The sequence below is a fragment of the Gracilinanus agilis genome, chromosome 3, assembly GCF_016433145.1.
Source record: "Gracilinanus agilis isolate LMUSP501 chromosome 3, AgileGrace, whole genome shotgun sequence".
NCBI lineage: Eukaryota > Metazoa > Chordata > Mammalia > Didelphimorphia > Didelphidae > Gracilinanus > Gracilinanus agilis.
The window spans coordinates 449877167-449896337 of record NC_058132.1 but is presented as its reverse complement, the minus strand read 5'-3'; the positions used below and the strand labels follow the sequence as shown (position 1 = coordinate 449896337).

Genomic DNA, 19171 nt, shown 5'->3' with positions numbered 1-19171 from the left:
AATATGCCTGAAGAGCCTTCACTGGATCATGAAGATCCAAATTGAACTTTGGTGTGCAGTTGATTGAACTATGGGGAGTTGAATGCACTTGTTTTGAATGTACACTCTTATGCCAATAGGGGACTACCCCAATTGGCTTTTTGTCAATGCGGCTAGTTTTTTATCCTCTTTTCTTTTATCCCCAAATTTCTGTAATTTAAAAGCTATGTTTACAAGAGCATTCAAGGAGACGAGTCTCTTTTCCACTCTTAGGGGGGGATGTGTTAGTGGAAATTTGGGGTTCACTGCACTTAAATATTTAGATATATGACCATAAACTTCCTATGGACATTTAGGGGACTTTGAAACTACATTTCCCATGATTCAACGGGTTTCCTGTCTTACATGGTGACATGAGCCAACGTAAAGCATAACTTAAATAGAGAGAACTTGATTCGATTGGAAAGCTCCTTTTCCTACGAAGCAGCCAGGTAGGCAGAAGGTAATGGCGGGTGATTTGAATTAGGTCTTAGCAGGCATGTGGTCTTCTTTATTTTTACCAACATGGCTTTAAATAAAATATTAATACTTCTATCTATATCCATCTATATCAATTTTACTCATAATAGAGGGGAAAAACTAATCAATGACCTACATAATTTTTTACTGTAATAGTTACAATTTAATTGATGGCCTACTGCATTAGTCAGTTGGAATATTCAAAAGTTAACTCACCAGTCTAACAGGCCTAATTGACAGGATTTGGTTGTTGGCTCCTCCCCAGTCAAAAAAGCTCTTGTATTTCCCTTTCTCAAGTATATACTGTTCACCGCAATAGAACCGCTGCTGGTAGCCAACCCAACTAACAAAGAAAGACAAAAATCAAAGTTAGAAAATTCAGCAAAACCATAGGTAATTAAGCTATCAAAACTTGATAATAAAATACTTTGCATATCTCTGCAAAAAACTTACACTCCACTTTTAACATGAATACATCTCGTTTCACTACCAAACCCGACTTCTTCCAAATCAGGAACCTCTCGATTAATAATATTAACAAATTTTGAGTTTTCTACAGTATCCTCAAATAGTGTGACTGAAGATTCTATAAAATTCTAAAAAGAGGGAAAAGAAAAATTAGTAAGTTGTTTTATAGGCAAAAGTATTTTAGTTTCAATTTTTTGTTAGAGAATGTATTATCAAAAGGGTCTCAGGTACAGCATGACTCCTACTTCAAAACAATTTTATTTCTGTTCATTTTTATTACAAGGTGGGGTCTTTGAATAATACAAATCATCTTTCATTTGACATATTTGAGAAAGTAATAATTATAACCAATTAATGATACTCTTTTATATTTTAACCATGGTATTTTAGTAAGAAAAAAAACCTTCTAATAAATAAGAGCCCTCCTAAAATTGAATGGGCTCCTTTGAGGCCCTTCACTGGACTTCATCAGGGCAAGGTTGGATGATCACTTGTCCAGTATGTTGTAAAGGGGATTCTAGTACAGATAAGCTTTGAACTAGGTGTGTGTATGAGTATATGCATGCTCTAGATGAGGAGTAGGAGGAATGGTTGGGACAAGTTTTTCTATTTTAGTAGAAATAAGAGTTTTCTATTTAATTATAGCATTTTCCACTAAACATTTCAGCAATGTTTTTAGACAAAGGTTAATACAGGATTTAATTTAACCTGTGAAGGGAGGGGCTCAGGAATTATTTCTTGTCTGCCAAAAGAATTGAAATGAAAATATAAAATCAAATGCTTCATCTCTGTCTCATTAACTATGAACACATTTCGAGGAGGGGAGGGACCTCAATTATCAGGTCTCCTGAAAATCTACTATGGTTCGACAAGTGTCTATCAAGATCATCTATTTTTTCTTTGCTTTTTTTTCATACACGCTAGACACTGGGGTAGGAATGTGAGGATTCCAAATAAGAATTTTTCCTTTTAAAGCAATTATATGAAGGAAATACCTGAAAATTTCATAATATGTTAGCTTAGGAAGCAAAGAGGGGCAACAGTTTTATTTAAAAACAAACCATCTTCCATCTCCCCAACTCCTCTGTCTCTCTAAATAAAAGGCAGAAAAGGTAACTTAGGGGGAGAAATTTATGCGTTCCAATTTTTTTAAATGAAAAGGTAAACTGTATTTAGCAAACTAAAGGCCATTAAACTTAACTTTTACTTACAGGAAAATCTAGAACTTATTAAAGAAAGAGTGATCACCAGTATTAACAGTTTCATGTGAAGAACAGATTATGCTAGACTAATATTATTTCTTTTCTGCCAGGGTTATTAAACTGATACATCAAGACTGCTACTGTGCAATGGATAGAGGGCTGGGCCTGGAGTCAGGAAGACCTCAAATCAGCCTCACACTCAGTATCTGTTTGACCCTGCAAAAGTCACTTAACCCTATTTACCTCAGTTTCTTCATGTTTAAAATGAGCTATAAAAGGAAATGGCAAACCACTCTAGTATCTTTGCCAAGAAAACCACAAATGGGGTCACAGAGTTGGGATACATCTGAAACAACTAAAAAGCATCAATAAAATAAATAGTTCTGTATGCATACAAACACATAAAACAGAAAGGAGGCCAGAAAATAATACAGACAAGCAGGACAGCTTTTGAAATTCCATATTCAACTTATTATATACTTAAAAGGAAAAATAAGCTATATATAAAAGGCCAAAGTCATTCAGTCAAGATTCAAATACAAGACTTTCTGACTCTGAGTACACTACTATTTTTTTAAGATATCAGAATTATTTTTGAAATTTTTTTCTATTGTATATTGTGTACCCAATCTATTCCACTGATCCGACACTTTATTTCTTAGCCACTACCAAATTGTTCTGGTGATTAGCACTTTTTAATATAGTTTGAAATAAGGAACTGCTAGGGTATTTTCCTTCAGATTTTTTTATTGAACTTGATGTTCTTTACCTTTTATTCTTTCAGATGAATTTTGTGACTATTTTTTCCAGCTTTATAAAATAAAGTCTGATTGGAATGGCACTGGAAACTGAATTAATTTAGGTAGAATTGTCATTTTTATTATATTGGTTCCACCTATGTGTAAGCAAATAATATTTTTTCTGATTGTTTAGATCTATATTTGTGTGGAGTTCTTTGTAACTGTGTTCATATAATCCCTAGGTTTGTGCTAGGAAGAAAACTATTTTATTTTGTTTGCAGTTATTTTAAATGGAGATTATCTTTCTCTTGCTGCTAGGTTTTGTTGGTAATAAAGAAAAATGTTGATGATTTATGAGGGCTTATTTTTATATCCTCTAGCTCTGCTAATGTTAAATATTTCTACTAGGTTTTAGTTGATTCTCCAAGGTTCTTGAAGTATAACATTACATTGTCTGACAAAGTGACAGTTTCTTTTCCTTGTAGCCTATTCTTATTCCTTCAGTTACTTTTTTTTGGTCTTATAGCTAGTAATAGTGATGATAATAGATACCCTTGTTTCACTCCTAATCTTACTGGAATTGGCTTCTAGTTTATTCTCATTACAGATAAATTTTGCTCTTGATTTTAGATAATCACTTATTTCTATGCTTTCTAGTGTTTTTAATAGGAATGAATGCTGTGTTCTGACAAAAGCTTTTTCTGCATCTGTTGATATATGATTTTTCTTTACTTATGTAATCAATTATGGTTACATTTTTCCTAATTATTAAGCCAGCCCTACAATCCTAGTATGAATCCCATCTGGTCAGAATATATAATCTTTGTGATAAATTGCTGTAATTTCCTTGCTAGTGTTTTGTTTAAAAATTTTCTATCAATATTCATTAGGAAAATTGCTCTATAAGTCTTCTTTCTCTGTTTTTGCTCTCCCTGGTATAGGTACCAAAACCATATGTATGTCATAGCAGGAATTTGGTATTTTTTCAAATAGTTTATATAGTACTGGAATTGTTCTACAAATGTTTAGGAGAATTCACGTGTAAATCCTGGGGAACTTTGCTTGAATTTTTCTCTTTAAACCTTTACCTTTCATCTTAGAATCAATACGGTATGTATGTATGTTCCAAGGCAAAAGAGCAGTACGGGCTAGGAAATAGGGCATAAGTAACTTGCCCAGGGTCACACAGCTAGGAAGTATCTGGGGCCATATTTGAACTCAGCATCTGCCATCTCTAAGCCTGGTTCTTGGTCCACTGAGCCACCCAGCTACCCCTTTGCTTGATTTTAAATGGAAAAATAGAACAGTATTAGTGGAGTGGTGAAATGTGTCAGTTATCCTGAAAAATAGTTCTATACTTTTTCACCTAGATATCCTACTACAATGACTTCTCAAGGAAGTCAGAGAGAAAGACTGAATATTAATAAAACACTAACAATAGTATTTTTTGTAATAGCAAAGAACTGGAAATGAAGTAGATATCAATCAGGTTGGAAACAGTTGAATAAATTCTGGCACATGAATGTAATGAAAAATATTACTCTGCTATAAAAAATGATAAAAAATTAAAAGAAATATGAGAAGATTTCTATGAACTGATACAAAATGACTATAACACAATAAATGGAAAATAAAAAGCAAAACTGGAAGCTATTTCATTATAATGACAAGGCTCAGCCCAGAAGAAGCACTGAGAAAACACACCTCCTTCTTTGGGGTAGAATATGAGTGAAGAAATGCAAGTGCAGAAAATGCTTATACTTTCAGATAAGGAACCTATGTGGTTTCATTTTGTTGAACTCAATTTCTTTTTTAATCTTTATTAAAAGGGAAGTCTATCTTCCTATAGGAAGACTACATATTGGAAAATAAATAAATATAAATAAATAAATATAAATGCAAAAGGAATCAGTTTCTTAAAAAATAACAGAAAAATAGGCTTGGGTAACAATGAAAATCTATATAACATGTACTGACAATTTCAAAACCTAATCTCAGAGATGGAAAACCAACAAAAGCAAATACATTTTTCTAAACTGTATTTATCAATATATTTTTTCAGATGTTTATAGCTTACTTCATACTTACATGGGTAAACAAATATAGATCCTGTTATTTGTCTGCATTCTTACATAGACTGGATAAGAATTTTTCAAATCCTGAGAAGGATGACTAAGAAGGAGATAAAACCCTGCAGGGGGTGCTGGTAGCCACTTTAAAGCTCCATAGCTTTAATTAAATGTCCTCAGATAGGTGCTTAGGAATTTACAAAGTAAAAGTTAAGAAATTTTTAAGACAAACTAATATATGCCAATAAACCCCCCTAAGTAGTTAAAATTTGTCTCTTTAAACATCCTGAGACATCACTGGAAAGATAAGCACATTTTGTTAAGAAGTAATATATATTCCATAATTCATCATGATAACATGGCAAATGAGATATTGAGCCAAGCACTTCACTGTCCTGATCCTCAAGTGTCAGTAATGTTTTTATAATTGTCTAATCTGTACAGAATTATGACTGATTTCCAGCCATATATATTAGGTAAGGTGAGTGTGAAAACAAAGACAACAAAAGAATAAAAACTTACTGCTTGTAAATACCGGAAAGACAGTAAAGTGCTGGTCAATGTCTGCCAGGTACTGATGTCTTCATATTCTCCCTCTTCAAGTAGATACTGTTGACCTTTAAAACGTTCTTTTTCATAGGCAACCCACCTAGATATACACATGACACAAATCCAGCAGTTAAAAAAAAAAGGTGTAGGTGTAATCAGCAAGTATAAAAGAGAAACAATGCAAATAACTTAATTGAGTATTACAAATCTGATTCTACAAACCAGCACCAGCTTTCTTTTGGTTTAAAAACAATAATTCTTAGTCATGAGGTTTTCCCCAAACAAGAGATTAATTGTAGACATGTAACAGAACACCATCACTTTTTGGGTGTTTGCAATGTGATCTGATACCATATGTTTCAAAACAAATACAGTCCTATCAGAAAAAATATATAAATAAAAAAGAGAAGAAAAGGTAGCAACTACACAGCTGAATCCTATACGGTCAGTTTTTAATCACTTCTATTCACTGGCTTTAGCTTATATGTTTCTATAGTAAATCATTTATCCAAGGTTTGAATCAAAAGATAATGCCACAAAGATGTCAGAAAATTGTTGTTTGGGGCCTGAGGGTGGGGTGGGGGGTGGAAGAAACTGGGGGAGAGGGGAAGGGACAGTAAAAAAGCAACAGTAAAAGCAACTAGGAAAGTCAGAGTTGCTTTTCAGGAAGAGATGTTGGTTGCAGTCTTAAAGCCCAACATTTACGTACAGACATATAGATAATAGATAGATGTTTCTCCACCTTTGGAGATGATAAAAAAATTGAGATGATTACTCTCCCCAAAACTAGTAAAATGAGTTTCATATGGTTGCTCATTCATAATCTAAAACTCTATCAAGAGAAGAAAAATTCACTCTTTAATTTGAAAACAACGATACTTATCTTTTTTTAAGTGTTAAGAATAAAACTATAGAAATTTCTTATTTTTTACATGTAAACATAGTTATGACGAAAATGCCCAAATTAAAAAAAAAGTCTTTCTTAATCATTTGTTACTTTTTCTATGTTCATATCTTATAAAAAGGTCAGAATAAAAATAATTCCAGTTGAATTCCTCAAGCTGGGGCATAGGAAAAGAAGAATTAGTACCTGCCTCCAAAATAAATTGGATGGCCAATAAAAAATAAAAATAATAAGCAATACAGAAATTAGACAAATAAAATCATCTCTTGATCATAATGTAATAGGGTTTCCATGAGTTTAATACTACTAAGTACTCTTTTATTGTCTTCACTTAAATGATATATGAATAATAAATCTTTCTGGAATAATATTCTCATGGGAATTCTAAAAAAATGTTTCTCTAGGTTTTTTTTAATCAGCTGCAAAAAAAAATAGTGGAAACAAATGTTGCAAGGAAATTTTAACTTGACAGGAAATTTCCTTTTTAACACAAACTACATTCAATCAACCAATCAATAAGCATTTAATATGAGTCCATTATGTGCTAAGCATTAGGAATACAAAATAACACACAAAACCATCCTTATCCTCAATGAGTTTACATTCTATAGGGGAAGGTAACATGTACAACATACATATGTGAGAATATATACATTTGCAAATAAACAAGGCAATTTATTGGGCAGATCAAAGATATTTAGAGATCATTAAATAACTAATAATGAAAATATACCACTCACACTCCACCAATGACACGAATTGATGCAATTCCAAAGAAAATCTCCTCTTTTCTGAAAAGCTCTGGGACAGAGTCTACATGTTCGTTAAACTCCTTGGCGTGTCCAAGGAAATGTGTTTTATCATATATAATCACCTAAAATATGAATAAAAGATATTGTACTATGTAGAATGGCAAATATTTACTAAATGTAAAGAGACTAAGATTAAATCAAAGGAAACAAGATAAAATAAACATCAGGTACATCTATATCAAGTAGCTAACATTTGCATAACATTCATATAACAGAATGCTCTAACAATGTATTGGGGGTCACTTCCCTAGAAGGACTTTATCAATGAGTAATTTCAGAACATAAATCTCTGGGAATGGAGCTTAAGAAAGATGTGCCTTATCCTGAATTCTACTGGAAAGTATATCGTTACAGTGAGCTTTCAATAAACTCTATAAACATTAAACTGATCTAAATAATAATATTTATGTACAAAGATGCTCTCTGCAACACTGGACCCTTCCACATCCTTTACTAAATAGTAGGCATAAAAGGCATGCCAATATTTTAAATGAAATGGACAGTTACCAAAAAATCATAAAAGCTTATATTCTTGTAGTGCTTTAAAGTCTGATCCACATAACAACCCTACAAAGTAGGCACTAGAAACTAAGGCTCATTGACAACAATGTTTGTTTCATTTTTATGTAGTGCCTTCTATATAGTACCAACCACATATTAGGTGCTTAATAAATGCTTGTTGAAGTGATGAATAAAACGAGGCTCGAGAAGTCAGGTGACTTGCTATTTGTTGTTATGCAATCACCAAGTGTCAAAGGCAGGATCTGAATTCCAAGTTGCTTCCAATTACAAATCCAGTGCTCTACTACATCACATTGCTTTAGAGCAGTGATGGGCAAACTTTTTAAAGGGGGGGGGCAAAGGAAAGGAAATGCTCATCTGTCTGTCAGTCTGTTTCTAAGACAACTCTTTCGAAGTTTCATTGTATCATATCCTACTCATTGTATTCATCAGATTAGGAATAATGTCATGTGGCCAGATAGAACATTTCAGGGGGGCATATCTGGCCCGTGGGCCATAGTTTGCCCATCACTGCTTTAGAGGATGTTAACTATGTATAATTCTTCTTCTATTTGCATCATGTAAAAAATACAAAAATGAAAAAGGGGAAATTGTTAAGAAACAAATTTCTAAATCTATATTTTGAATCCTTTCTTCTTCCTTGAAATCCAGTCCCAATTAATTTACTACATGCTAAATATCTTTACCTGAATGTACTGATCATCTCTGCAACTAAATTTACATGAAATTGAATGCCTTCTCTTCTGTGTCTCCTAAGATCTTTCCTGTTGCTGTGGAGGGTACCATCATCTTCCCAATCACTAAGGTTCATGACCTTTGACTCTTCCTTTTTTTAAATCTTCCAGATTCTAGCAGAGCATCTGCCACAACCTCCTCCTCCTCTCATGATGCTACTCGTTGTCTGGACAGTTGTAACAGCATCTCAATTGCTCTTCCAGTCCCTAGTCTCTCTCCTTACCAAACCATTCTTGTATAGCAGACTCCAAAAGTCTTCTGAAGGCAATCCAATCATATCATTTCCCTTGTTCAAAAATCTTCAGATGTCCCTCTATCACAGGGGTCAGCAATGTATGGCTCTCAAGCCATATCTGGCTCCACCTCCCGACGAGCAAGTCTGGGCAGAGCCCCAGAATGTGCCCCAAGGGGCCCTTCAGCCCCCGCCCCATATTCCAGCACCTTCCGCCTCCATCCTCCTCCTTCCGCAGGCATTTATGGCTCTCACAGCCAAAAAGGTTGCCGACCGTTGCTCTATTATCTAGAATTTGAAGTGCATTTCTTTTCACAGTACTTAAGATTTTCCACCACAATCTATCAATAAGGGACCTTTCTACCTTACTTCATAGTACTCCTCTCATCATTTTCTGTACTCCACGCAAACTAGATTAATAGTGTGCCAGTCATCTCATGCCACAAGCTTTAGGCATCACCACTGTCCATAGGCTCATTCTCTCCTTATTTTGCCTTTCAAATTCCTTCTCTTCCTTCAAGATTCAGCTCAAGTTGCATCTCTCTGAAGCGTTCCCTGATGCTCTGTGCCATCACTGTTGTCTCACTCATTAAAACTTCCTTAGCCACTTTGCTACTTTAATCCCTCCACTCCTTGTAAGCATTTTATAAATATTTGTTGACCTGACTGTGATACTGATCTATATCTGTATCTTCACCAGCATGACATAACCCCTCTCCCTAATGGCAAAACCTTTGGACATTTTTATCTTAATACTGCCAGCATCTAGAAGAGAGCCTTGATTATATATAGCATGCACTAAATAAATATTTATTGAATTCATTTGTTTTATAACTGAACAAAAGGACAAGGAATAGACTCTGACTCTGGTCAGCCTCACAAAATATTTCTAGCATTTCACATAATTCTTGTCCTTTTCAAGTGATATGGCCTTAACAACTTGGCAAATGGCATCAAGTTTCCCCAGATTCATAGTGGTGTGAAATCCTTAGTTCAGACAATTTTCTACACTCAAGGCAGGAGAACTAGGTTAATTTGCCCTCAACTCCCAAGACAATTTGGGGAAAACTTGTGTTTGCAGTCAGAGAGAAAGGACCAATGAAAGGTTCTTTGGAAACAGAATAAATAAGTGCTTCCTGAAGATCATTAGCCACTTTTTCAGAAATTATGAATCCAAATTATGGAAGCATGGGTAAGGTAATAGTTTGGAAGTATTTTCTTAGGAAAATATTAATGGGCCCTATTTGAGAAGGGGTGGAGCCAAGATGGAGGCTTATAGCAGCAAAAGCCAAAACCACTCTGACTATCCATTTCCAAATCAATCTTTAAAAATTGCCTCAAAACAACAGGAGTTAAAAACCCAAAATGAGAGGGAGTGAGAGGGATCTCCTACTGAATACAACTTGAAAGGCAGGCAGAGAGAGAGAGAGAGAGTCATTTCTCATGGGATAAAGGGGAATCAGAAGCAAACCTGCACACAGAGGTATGCTGGTAGATCACTCTCCAACCCCTGCCAAACACACCTATCACACCAGGTTCTGAGCCTGCCTATAGGCCAACTTTGAGACCCCAAGAGCTGGATTATACCACCACTAACAGAGCCCCACAAAATCCAGATCCACCCCCTTGAAGTCCCAGGCCCTGGCACCAGATCATGGCGAGGCCCAAAAATTCCTAGCTCTTGGCCCTTTCAAACCTGCACTGTGGTGAAGCCCTTAACCCCAGAGCAAAATAACTCAGTGCTGCTGAAAGCCAGCAGCAAAGGAGCTAGAATCATCAGCTTTCAAAACTTCCAGTGCACAGGCAAAAAAAGGCTAGGAAAATGAGCAAATAGCAAAAGAAATACCCAACCCTAGAAAACTTCTATGGAGATAGAGAGCAAAACACAGAATCAACAGTGGACACTAAGATTCAAGAAACCACAAGCAAAACTTCAAAGAAAAATGGGAATTGGTCTTAGGCTCTGGAAGAACTCAAAAAGGAATTCAAAAATAAAAAAAAACCAGCCCAAAGAAAAATGGAAAAAAAAGAAATGAATGTAATGCAAAAAGAAAAGGGCTTAAAAAGCAAAACTGGTTGAGACACAAAAATACAATGAATAAGAGTTTCCTAAAAAACAGAATTGACCTAATGGAAAAAGGAGGCAAAAAAATCCAATAAAGAAAAGACTGCCATGAAAAAGCAGAATGGACCAAATGGAAAAGGAGAATCAAAAAGTCACGGAAGAAATTCATTCTTGAAAAATTAGAATTGGGTAAAGACAAGCCAATGACTTCGTGAGACACCAAGAAACAATAAATCAAAAAGATGAAAAAATAGAAGAAAATATGGAATATCTTACTGAAAAAACTGTCCAGGAAACTACATCCAAGAGAGACAATTTAAGAATTATTAGACTACCTGAAAGTCATGATATAAAAAAACCCTAGACACCATATTACAAGAAATTATCCAAGAAAACTGTCCTAATATTTTTGAACAAGAGGGTAAACTAGAAATTGAAAGAATCCATAGGTCACCTCCTGTAATAAATTCCCAAATGACAACCCCCAGGAATGTTATTGCTAAGTTCAAGAGCTCCCAGGCCAAAGAGAAAATACTGAAAAGAAGCCAGAAAGAAACAATTCAAACATCAAGGAGACCCAGTCAGGATTAGGTGGAAACTGCCTTGTATTCATTCAAGAACCCTGAGAGGTAGATATTATCTTCATTTTATAGCTGATATGCCCAGGGACTGAATTAATAAACTGGCCTTCCTCACTCCAAGGCCAGCACTCTCTCCACTGTGCCACTTGGCTGTCTGGAGTAGCCAATGATACTCATGTGATCTTGAACTACATTAAGAGCAGCCTAGTATCTTACAATAAGGCAGTGATAGGCTCTGCTGTAGCCAAACATAATATCTGTTCAGTTCTGGGCTCTGCATTTTAACAAAGACAGTTATTGAGTTTACCAGACACTATGCAGATATAAAGAAAATGGGGGTAAAAAGTAATACCTGCCCTCAAAGAACTTATGTTCTAATAAAGGAGGCAAAATGTGCCTAAACTATACATACAAGATTTATGCAGAATGGATGAAAGGTAGCAGAACATACTAGAAGTTAGAAGGTCAGAGAAAGGCCCTTTACAAGATATGGGGTGAACTAACCATTAAACACTTACCTTTAAGTTCATGGGCATTTCTACCTTCAATCCACCCTAAGGATAAAAAGAAATTTTAAAATTAAATATATACCTATTTGTACATAAATGTGTTTATCTGAAGAAACTATATGCTATTTTTAATTATATCAATATCTGAAATAAACTACTTAGATTTAATTATAAACCAAGCAAAAGATTGTTGACATCTCTGAAGCATTTATATTGAATAATACCTGTAGGCAACATTTTCCTAAGTCTTAGCGACTCTCATTATCAAGATGAGGGCTTAGAATAATATATTTCTAAAGGGAAAAAAAAAGATAAAAGTTTTACAACCACGAATAACCTATCTGGCAAAACTGAGCATAATTCTAAAAGGAGAAAAGTAGACATCATAATGAAAAAGAATTATTCTTGATGGAAAGACCAAAGTTGAGTAGAAACTGAAATTCAAAGAAAGGAGTCAAGAGAAACATAAAGGATAAATTGATTTTTTTAAACTGAAGGAGGCTATACATGATAAGGATGGCTAGGTGGTGCAGTAGATAAGAGTGCCCAGCCTGAAGTTAAGAAAACTCATCTTCCTGGGTTCAAATCTGGCATAGGGCAAATTCGTTAATTCTGCATTTTAACAAAGACAATTATTGAGTTTACAGACACTGTGCAGATATAAAGAAAATGGGGGTAAAAAGTAATACCTGCCCTCAAAGAACTTATGTTGTAATAAAGGAGGCAAAATATGCCTAAACTATCATCTGTAAAATGAGCTGGAGAAGGGACATGACAAACCACTCTAGTATCTTTGCCAAGAAGACTCCAAATGAGATCACAAAAAGTTAGACACAACTGAAATGAGTGAACAACAAATACAGTAATAATCCGTCTACAGGCTTACTGGAGAAGAAACTAGTGTCCTTTCAAGGCCCTAATGGGCCTGGAGGTGGCCTGTACCATTTGGCTTATCTTAGGGTGGGTGGTAAATATGCATATGGTCGGGGAGGAAAATGGAGAAGGAGGGGGAGGTAACTTATGTCATCTATTGAAGTGGAGGTGATATACAAACATGGAGGGAAGGGTAGGGGAAATATCTCATGAGATTCACTTTCATGTTCTTCTTTGTCATGTCTAACTCTTCATGACACTATTTGGGGTTGACTTGCCCAGGGCCACACAGCTATTAAGTGTCTGAGTCTAGATTTGAACTCGGGCCTTCCTGACTCCAGACCTGGCACTCTATCTAATGCACTAGCTAGTTGCCCCATCTTTCATCTTAAAGGAAGATTAAAATACACTACACACATATTTTGGTATATAAATATCTTTATTACATTTTTCAGTGAGTTCATTATTTAGGCAAAATTTTTTGCCTTATGTTCTAAGTTAAGTAAGTTCCTTTCAAATTTTCGTTCCTGACCTACCATATTATTTGTAATTTCTTTTTAATTTTTTTTTCATTTCTTCCAGGCTTTCCTGTATTCCTTATGGTTGCCATATTGGTTTTTTTGTTTTGTTTTTGGTCTGAGGACGTGTATGCAACTGTTGTAGGTTTTATCCCTTCTGAGTGTACCTCTTGGACTTTGCTGAATCTCTAGTATTTCTTCTTCATTGTACTTCGTGTTTTCTTCTTTTTACTCATTTTTTTAGCCTTAAGATTTGGTTTAGGATTTTGGCTGTGGGTCTGTCTACTCTGGCACTCTTGGATGGTTTCCAAGACTTTGGTGGTCCTGGCTGTTAGTCTGGATGTCACTCTTATTGCCAATCTGCATGGGATGGATGCACATGGTGTTATGCACCACCCTATGCCTCAAGGCCTGCATTATTTTTCTACTTCCTGGTGGCCCAAGATCTAGCTTTAACTACACTCCTATCTTCTTGAAGAATCCCTAGTTGGGAGTTAGGCCCTTCTGGGATTCTGGGGATTGTACTGGTCTAGGGCTTCCCTTTAGGACAAGAGCACTGGCTTGGCCCTTTCTCCTGTGGTGGCTGCCAGTGCTTAAAGGAATGCCCAGCTAAGCCTGCTTCCCTTAAGCAGAGATCTGTGGAGACCAGTTCTGTCCTCTGTCTGAAAAGCCAGGGCCAAGATCAAGCTTCAGATCTGAGATTTCTTGAAGTTTCTTTGATTTGTGATCCCAGGGTCTGGCCCCTCTGTTTAGAGTGCTGTCCCATTTAATGAAGTGCAAGCCCTTCTCCTGCATGGGCTGCCTTTACCTGAGTTATGCAGTTTTTGTCAAATAGTGAAGTCTTGTCTTAATAGCTAAAATCTTTTGCATTTACCAAACATCATTTGCTTCTAAATATTGTGTATCTAATCTGTTCCTCTGGATCACCCACTCTGATTTATCAAGTGCTGAATTGATATTCTTGACCTTTTGTTCCTCCCAGTGAATTTTGTTATTCTTTTTATTAGCTCTATAAAGTGGTTCTCTGGCAGTCTGATTGGCATAACAGTATGTAAATTAATTTCGGAGTGTGCTGGGCCCAGCTTGAACTGCCTCAAAAGAACCAATTGTTAAATTTTCATTGTGAATATTTAGAAATTGGCAAATATTGGGTTTGGGTTTATTATTTTCCTTGCTGTTTAGGCTTAAGGAAGTGATGAAGAAAATGTTAATTATGCAGATTAAACTTAAAGAGTGTGTCATGTATAATTTGGTGGGGAGGGATCCAATTGTTCCCTTAGGTCCCTCATAGGTTTCAAATAAAACCAAGATTTTTCTGGTATATATTGTAGTGGGGTTTTTTTTTTCAGATACAGTTTGGACTAGATGGCCATTGAGGCCCCTCTTAATTCTGAAATTCTGTGATTCTCTGAAATACAAAGACTATAAGATTCTTATGAAAAGAGATTTAAATGTCTTTAAATTAGAAAAGACTTCGGAGTTATCAACTAGTCTAATCCACACAAAAAAGAAATCTCCACTACTAAAATGTAACCAGTAATTAAATAGCAACAATTCTTTTGTTTAGGGCTCTATATGTCTTATGCACAACATCTAGCACAGTGTTTAATGTTTGCTGTGTGAAAGGTAATACTATATAACTATTATCTTGTGGATAAATAAAATACACTATCATATAATAAGTATATTAGGTGGGTGCTTAAATGCCCAAATTAATAATATTAATATTTTAGCCATTTGTATAACATGGATATTTAGCTCTGAAATCCGAGAAGAATAAAGGAAGAATATAAGCTATTGATTATGATAGATCTTTGGGAAAATGTAGTATTATTTCAAATCTTCTCACCATTTGAAGTGAATACAGTGATTTAATTTCAGATGCTGAAATCTCAAAGAGTCCATGGCCTTCTTCCAGAATTGTCATTTGTCCCTTAAAATTAACATCTGTGTAGGCAAGCCAACTAAAAAAGAAGGCAAAATGGTTAGTTAACATAGAAGGTAAGACATCCTTTAATCCTAGCCTTAAAATAAATCAAAAAGCATTTGTTAAGAACTCTATTAGCCCTAGAGTGACAGTTCTCATTCAGCATAGCCATCCCAAAGCCCAAGTTTTTTATACTCAGACATACCGCTGGCCCCATTGATATCGAATGGCTACATAGTCCTTTCATAGTCTCCCTGGATAAAGGAATGTCCATGTAAGAAACACCAGCTACTCCTGACAACTTCTGGCACTGGGGAGTGATTTTGTTTCCACAAGTTTACTATCTTTAATTCAGGGGCCTAATAAGCCAATGCCTGAAAATGCAAAGAACTCTAGAACAATGGTGAGAGAGAAGTTCACTGCTCCTTTGTTTCTGATGGATATGTATATAAGATATACAATACCTATATGAAAGAATTGCTATAACTTAATAGATTTTATGCTGTAAAAAGAGAATCAAATACATCATCTGAAATGGGAGTTAGCCAGGCACAAGTACCAACAAAACTGTTTCCAATCTGAGTAAATAATATTAGTCAATATTTCTATATCATATCAACCCTTATTCATATGTCATCACTTCTGTAAGATGATTTCTCAATGGAGCCAGGGTTTAGGACCTAACCTGCAAGCAGCTGGATCCTGAAAAGCAGGGATTTAGACAGGATAGCAAAGTTTAAGATAAATATATTACTATCAGATAAAAATGATAATAAAACATTTTATTTCCTTTTAATTTTTTAAATCTTTAATTTCCTTTAATTCAAAAATGCTATAAATATTTAAAACCACTATATATTTATATCTAAAATAATATGAACATATCCCCTCCCTTCTGATTTCCATAGAGAACGGTGGCAGAGATTGAAGGCATTCACCATTCAAACTGAGAATTCTACAATCTGAGCTACACTCTGTGCCAGTTCTAAAAATGGTTTTAGGAACAATACTTGATTTTTAAATTATATTTTATTTTATTTTCAAAAATCAGCCTTTTCTTTTTACCTTCCACTTTCTGCCCCCCACTAACAAAGCAAGAAAAACAAAACTCCTGGATCTTGGTTATGATGTTCCTGGAAGTTTTCATTTTGGGGTTTCTTTCAGGAGGAGAGCAGTATATTCTTTCAATTTCCACTTTGCCCCTCTGGTTATGACATCTGGATAGTTTTAGTTTTAAGATTTCTTAAAATGGGATGTCTAATCTCTTACTTGGTCTGGTGTTCAGACAGTCCAGTGCTTCTTATATTTTTTCTCTTCACCCTCTTTTCGAGGTCAGTTAATATTTGCTATAATAACTTTACATTTTCTTCTATATTTTTAGTCTTTTGACTTTGTTTTAATATTTTTTGTTGCCTTATGAAGTCACTGATTTATATTTGGTCCATTGTAATTTTGGGAGAGTTGTTACTAGGGCAAGGTTTTATACCTCTTGTGCCAAGTTATTAATCCCTTTGCTAATTCTTTTTTTCATAACTAATTTCTTCTCTTGCTTCATCTCTTCCAGGAATTCTAGCTGAGTTCATACCCATTCTGAGGCTTTGCTTGTAGATGTTTCAAGATCATTCTCTTTTTTCTATGTTTGTGTCTTGAGTAGCCCTGCCACCATACTAACTCTTAATGTCAGGTTTCTTTTTTTGGTAGCTTGTTTTTCCAGTCTACTTCCTGACTTCAGATTTTAAACTGGGGTTAGGTTCTTCCTACCACATTTATGAAGTGAAATGGGATGGTTGTGTTTCTGCTTTCTTGGGGTATTCTTAGGATCTCAGATTTGAGATCTACAAGTTTTCAATGTTCCCAAAGTCTGATCTAGGGGAAAATCTCATCACTGGCCCTCTGAACTGAGTCTTACATGTTATTGACCAGGGTTAGGGTCTGTGAAAGTGTATTCTATTGCTGGATTCAATTCCTATTACTCAGCTGGAAAGTTTTATAGGTTCAAAGTGACAGAATTGTAGGTTCCCTTTAGAGCTGGGACTCCACCTTGATTATTCCATGCAAAATCAGCTGAGACCCTACACTGAATTCTATGGCAGCTGCTCCTTTATGAACTTCTTCCTCAGTATACTGTCCTACCACGAATGTCTTTCAATCTGGATCTCTGACCTGGGACTGCTAGTTGATAGCTGTCCTTGTCAGAGTCCCTCAGTACGGGTCTGGGGTACCCCAATAGGTCTCGTTGGTGCTCAGCCTCTTCCTGGGTACTTGAGCTCTCTACCCAATGAAGCATCTTCTGTCTTGCTGTCTCCTGCTCCCACTGACCATCCTGTATGGCTCCCTACACTAAGTGTGGCTAGACAAAGAACTCACTATGACTTTTTCTGGATTTCGCCCATCAGGGTTTAAATGGATGGGATAATAATATCACTACCAAAAGCAGTAATCAATCTATTTGAATCAGTTACATTCAAATATTTTTTAAGCACATACTATGTATAAAGCACCACTTGGCACTGAGAGAAACAAAAAGATAAAGACACACCTCTGCCCTAAAGGAACTTAAAATCTAGTAGGGAAGATAATATATATCACATAAAATAAAATTCAAGTTTAAATGAAATTGGACATATCAAAGTCACAGATTCTTGAAGTAATAAAGGACCACTTTAGTTATTTAATCCAATTCTTTCATGAAAAATTATTTCCTCTATAAGATACTCTACATGGAATCATGTAGCCTTTGCTTTCCAAGAGAGTTATTCTATTTTGGGAAATTTTTCTTTAAATCAACATCATGCACTCTGGAACCTTGGTTGAGCAAGTCTTATCTTGATCTTTCTTAAGACAGCTCATCAAATATTTGAAAACTGCTATTTGTTTCTCTCTTCCCTCTCTCCACTTCCCTCTTGAGCCTAGGTTCAAATCTGGCCTCGGACATTTCCTAGCTATGTGACTGTGGGTGAGTCATGTAACTGCAGCTGCCTAGCCCTTATAGGTCTTCTGCCAATCAACATTTAGTATTAATTCTAAGAAAGAAGAGAAAGTTTAAAAAACAGTCATAACTTTATATTTATACTTATTAAATTTCATCTAATTAGATTCAATCTAATTTTCTGATCTGTATTGTGTTAGCCAACCCTCTCTGCTTTGTCTTCTGTGACCTATAAATTTTATAAATGCCTTTATCTGGATCACTGATTAACAGCAGTAGATAGGGGAGCAGCTCCGTGGCTCTGTGGATTGAGAGCCAAGTTTAGAGATGGGAGGTCTTGGGTTCAAATCTGGCCTCAACCACTTCCTAGCTGTGTAACCCTGGGCAAGTCACTTAACTCCCAATACCTAGCCCTTACCACTCTTCTGCCTTGGAACCAATACATAGAATTGATTTTTTAAAAATTAAGTCTATTTATTTAATTATTTTAGACTATTTTTCCATGTTACATGATTCATGTTCTTTCCTTTCCCCCCTCCCACCTCCCTCCCGTGGCCAATGAGCAATTCCACTGGGTTTTATATGTGTCACATAGAATTGATTCTAAGCAGAGGGTAAAGTTTTTTCTTTTAAAGTAAATAAAGGAAAAATCCCTAAAGGCATTCCCTTAGAGACTTCCTTCCACGATGACAAGCTATTACTAAATGTTAGTGAAACTACCTTTGGGTCAAGTTTAACTAGCTTCCCATACACTTATATTTAATATCCAGGAAAACCAGACACAATTTCTTGATTTCTCCAGTCTTATTAATTTGCTAACATTTTAATTTCAAATGGTAGTGGAGAGAGGGTATATTTGTTGCTTTACTCCTATACTTATAGGGGAAAACTTCTAGTCTTTCAGCATTGCAAATACTACCACCTTTTTATATCAGATCATATTAAAATAGTTCTTCCATGCTTTGGCATTATAGAATGTGTGAAATATATTTCTCTGATAATTTTTCTAAGGTTTTTTTCTGCATTTACTATTATATT

At 35.4% G+C, this 19171-nt stretch overlaps 1 protein-coding gene across 1 annotated transcript in view; it reads right to left on the bottom strand.

Moving 5' to 3' along the window:
• The window catches only part of CRYBG3 (crystallin beta-gamma domain containing 3), a 146319-nt gene that overhangs the window by 33166 nt on the left and 93982 nt on the right, over nucleotides 1-19171 (bottom strand). The window contains exons 9-14 of the mRNA XM_044669258.1: nucleotides 15127-15241; nucleotides 11896-11931; nucleotides 7171-7304; nucleotides 5500-5626; nucleotides 952-1094; nucleotides 715-841 (exon numbers count right to left, since the gene is read on the bottom strand). Of these exons, the coding sequence (XP_044525193.1) occupies nucleotides 715-841; nucleotides 952-1094; nucleotides 5500-5626; nucleotides 7171-7304; nucleotides 11896-11931; nucleotides 15127-15241 (682 nt within the window). The remainder of the gene's footprint in view (nucleotides 1-714; nucleotides 842-951; nucleotides 1095-5499; nucleotides 5627-7170; nucleotides 7305-11895; nucleotides 11932-15126; nucleotides 15242-19171) is intronic.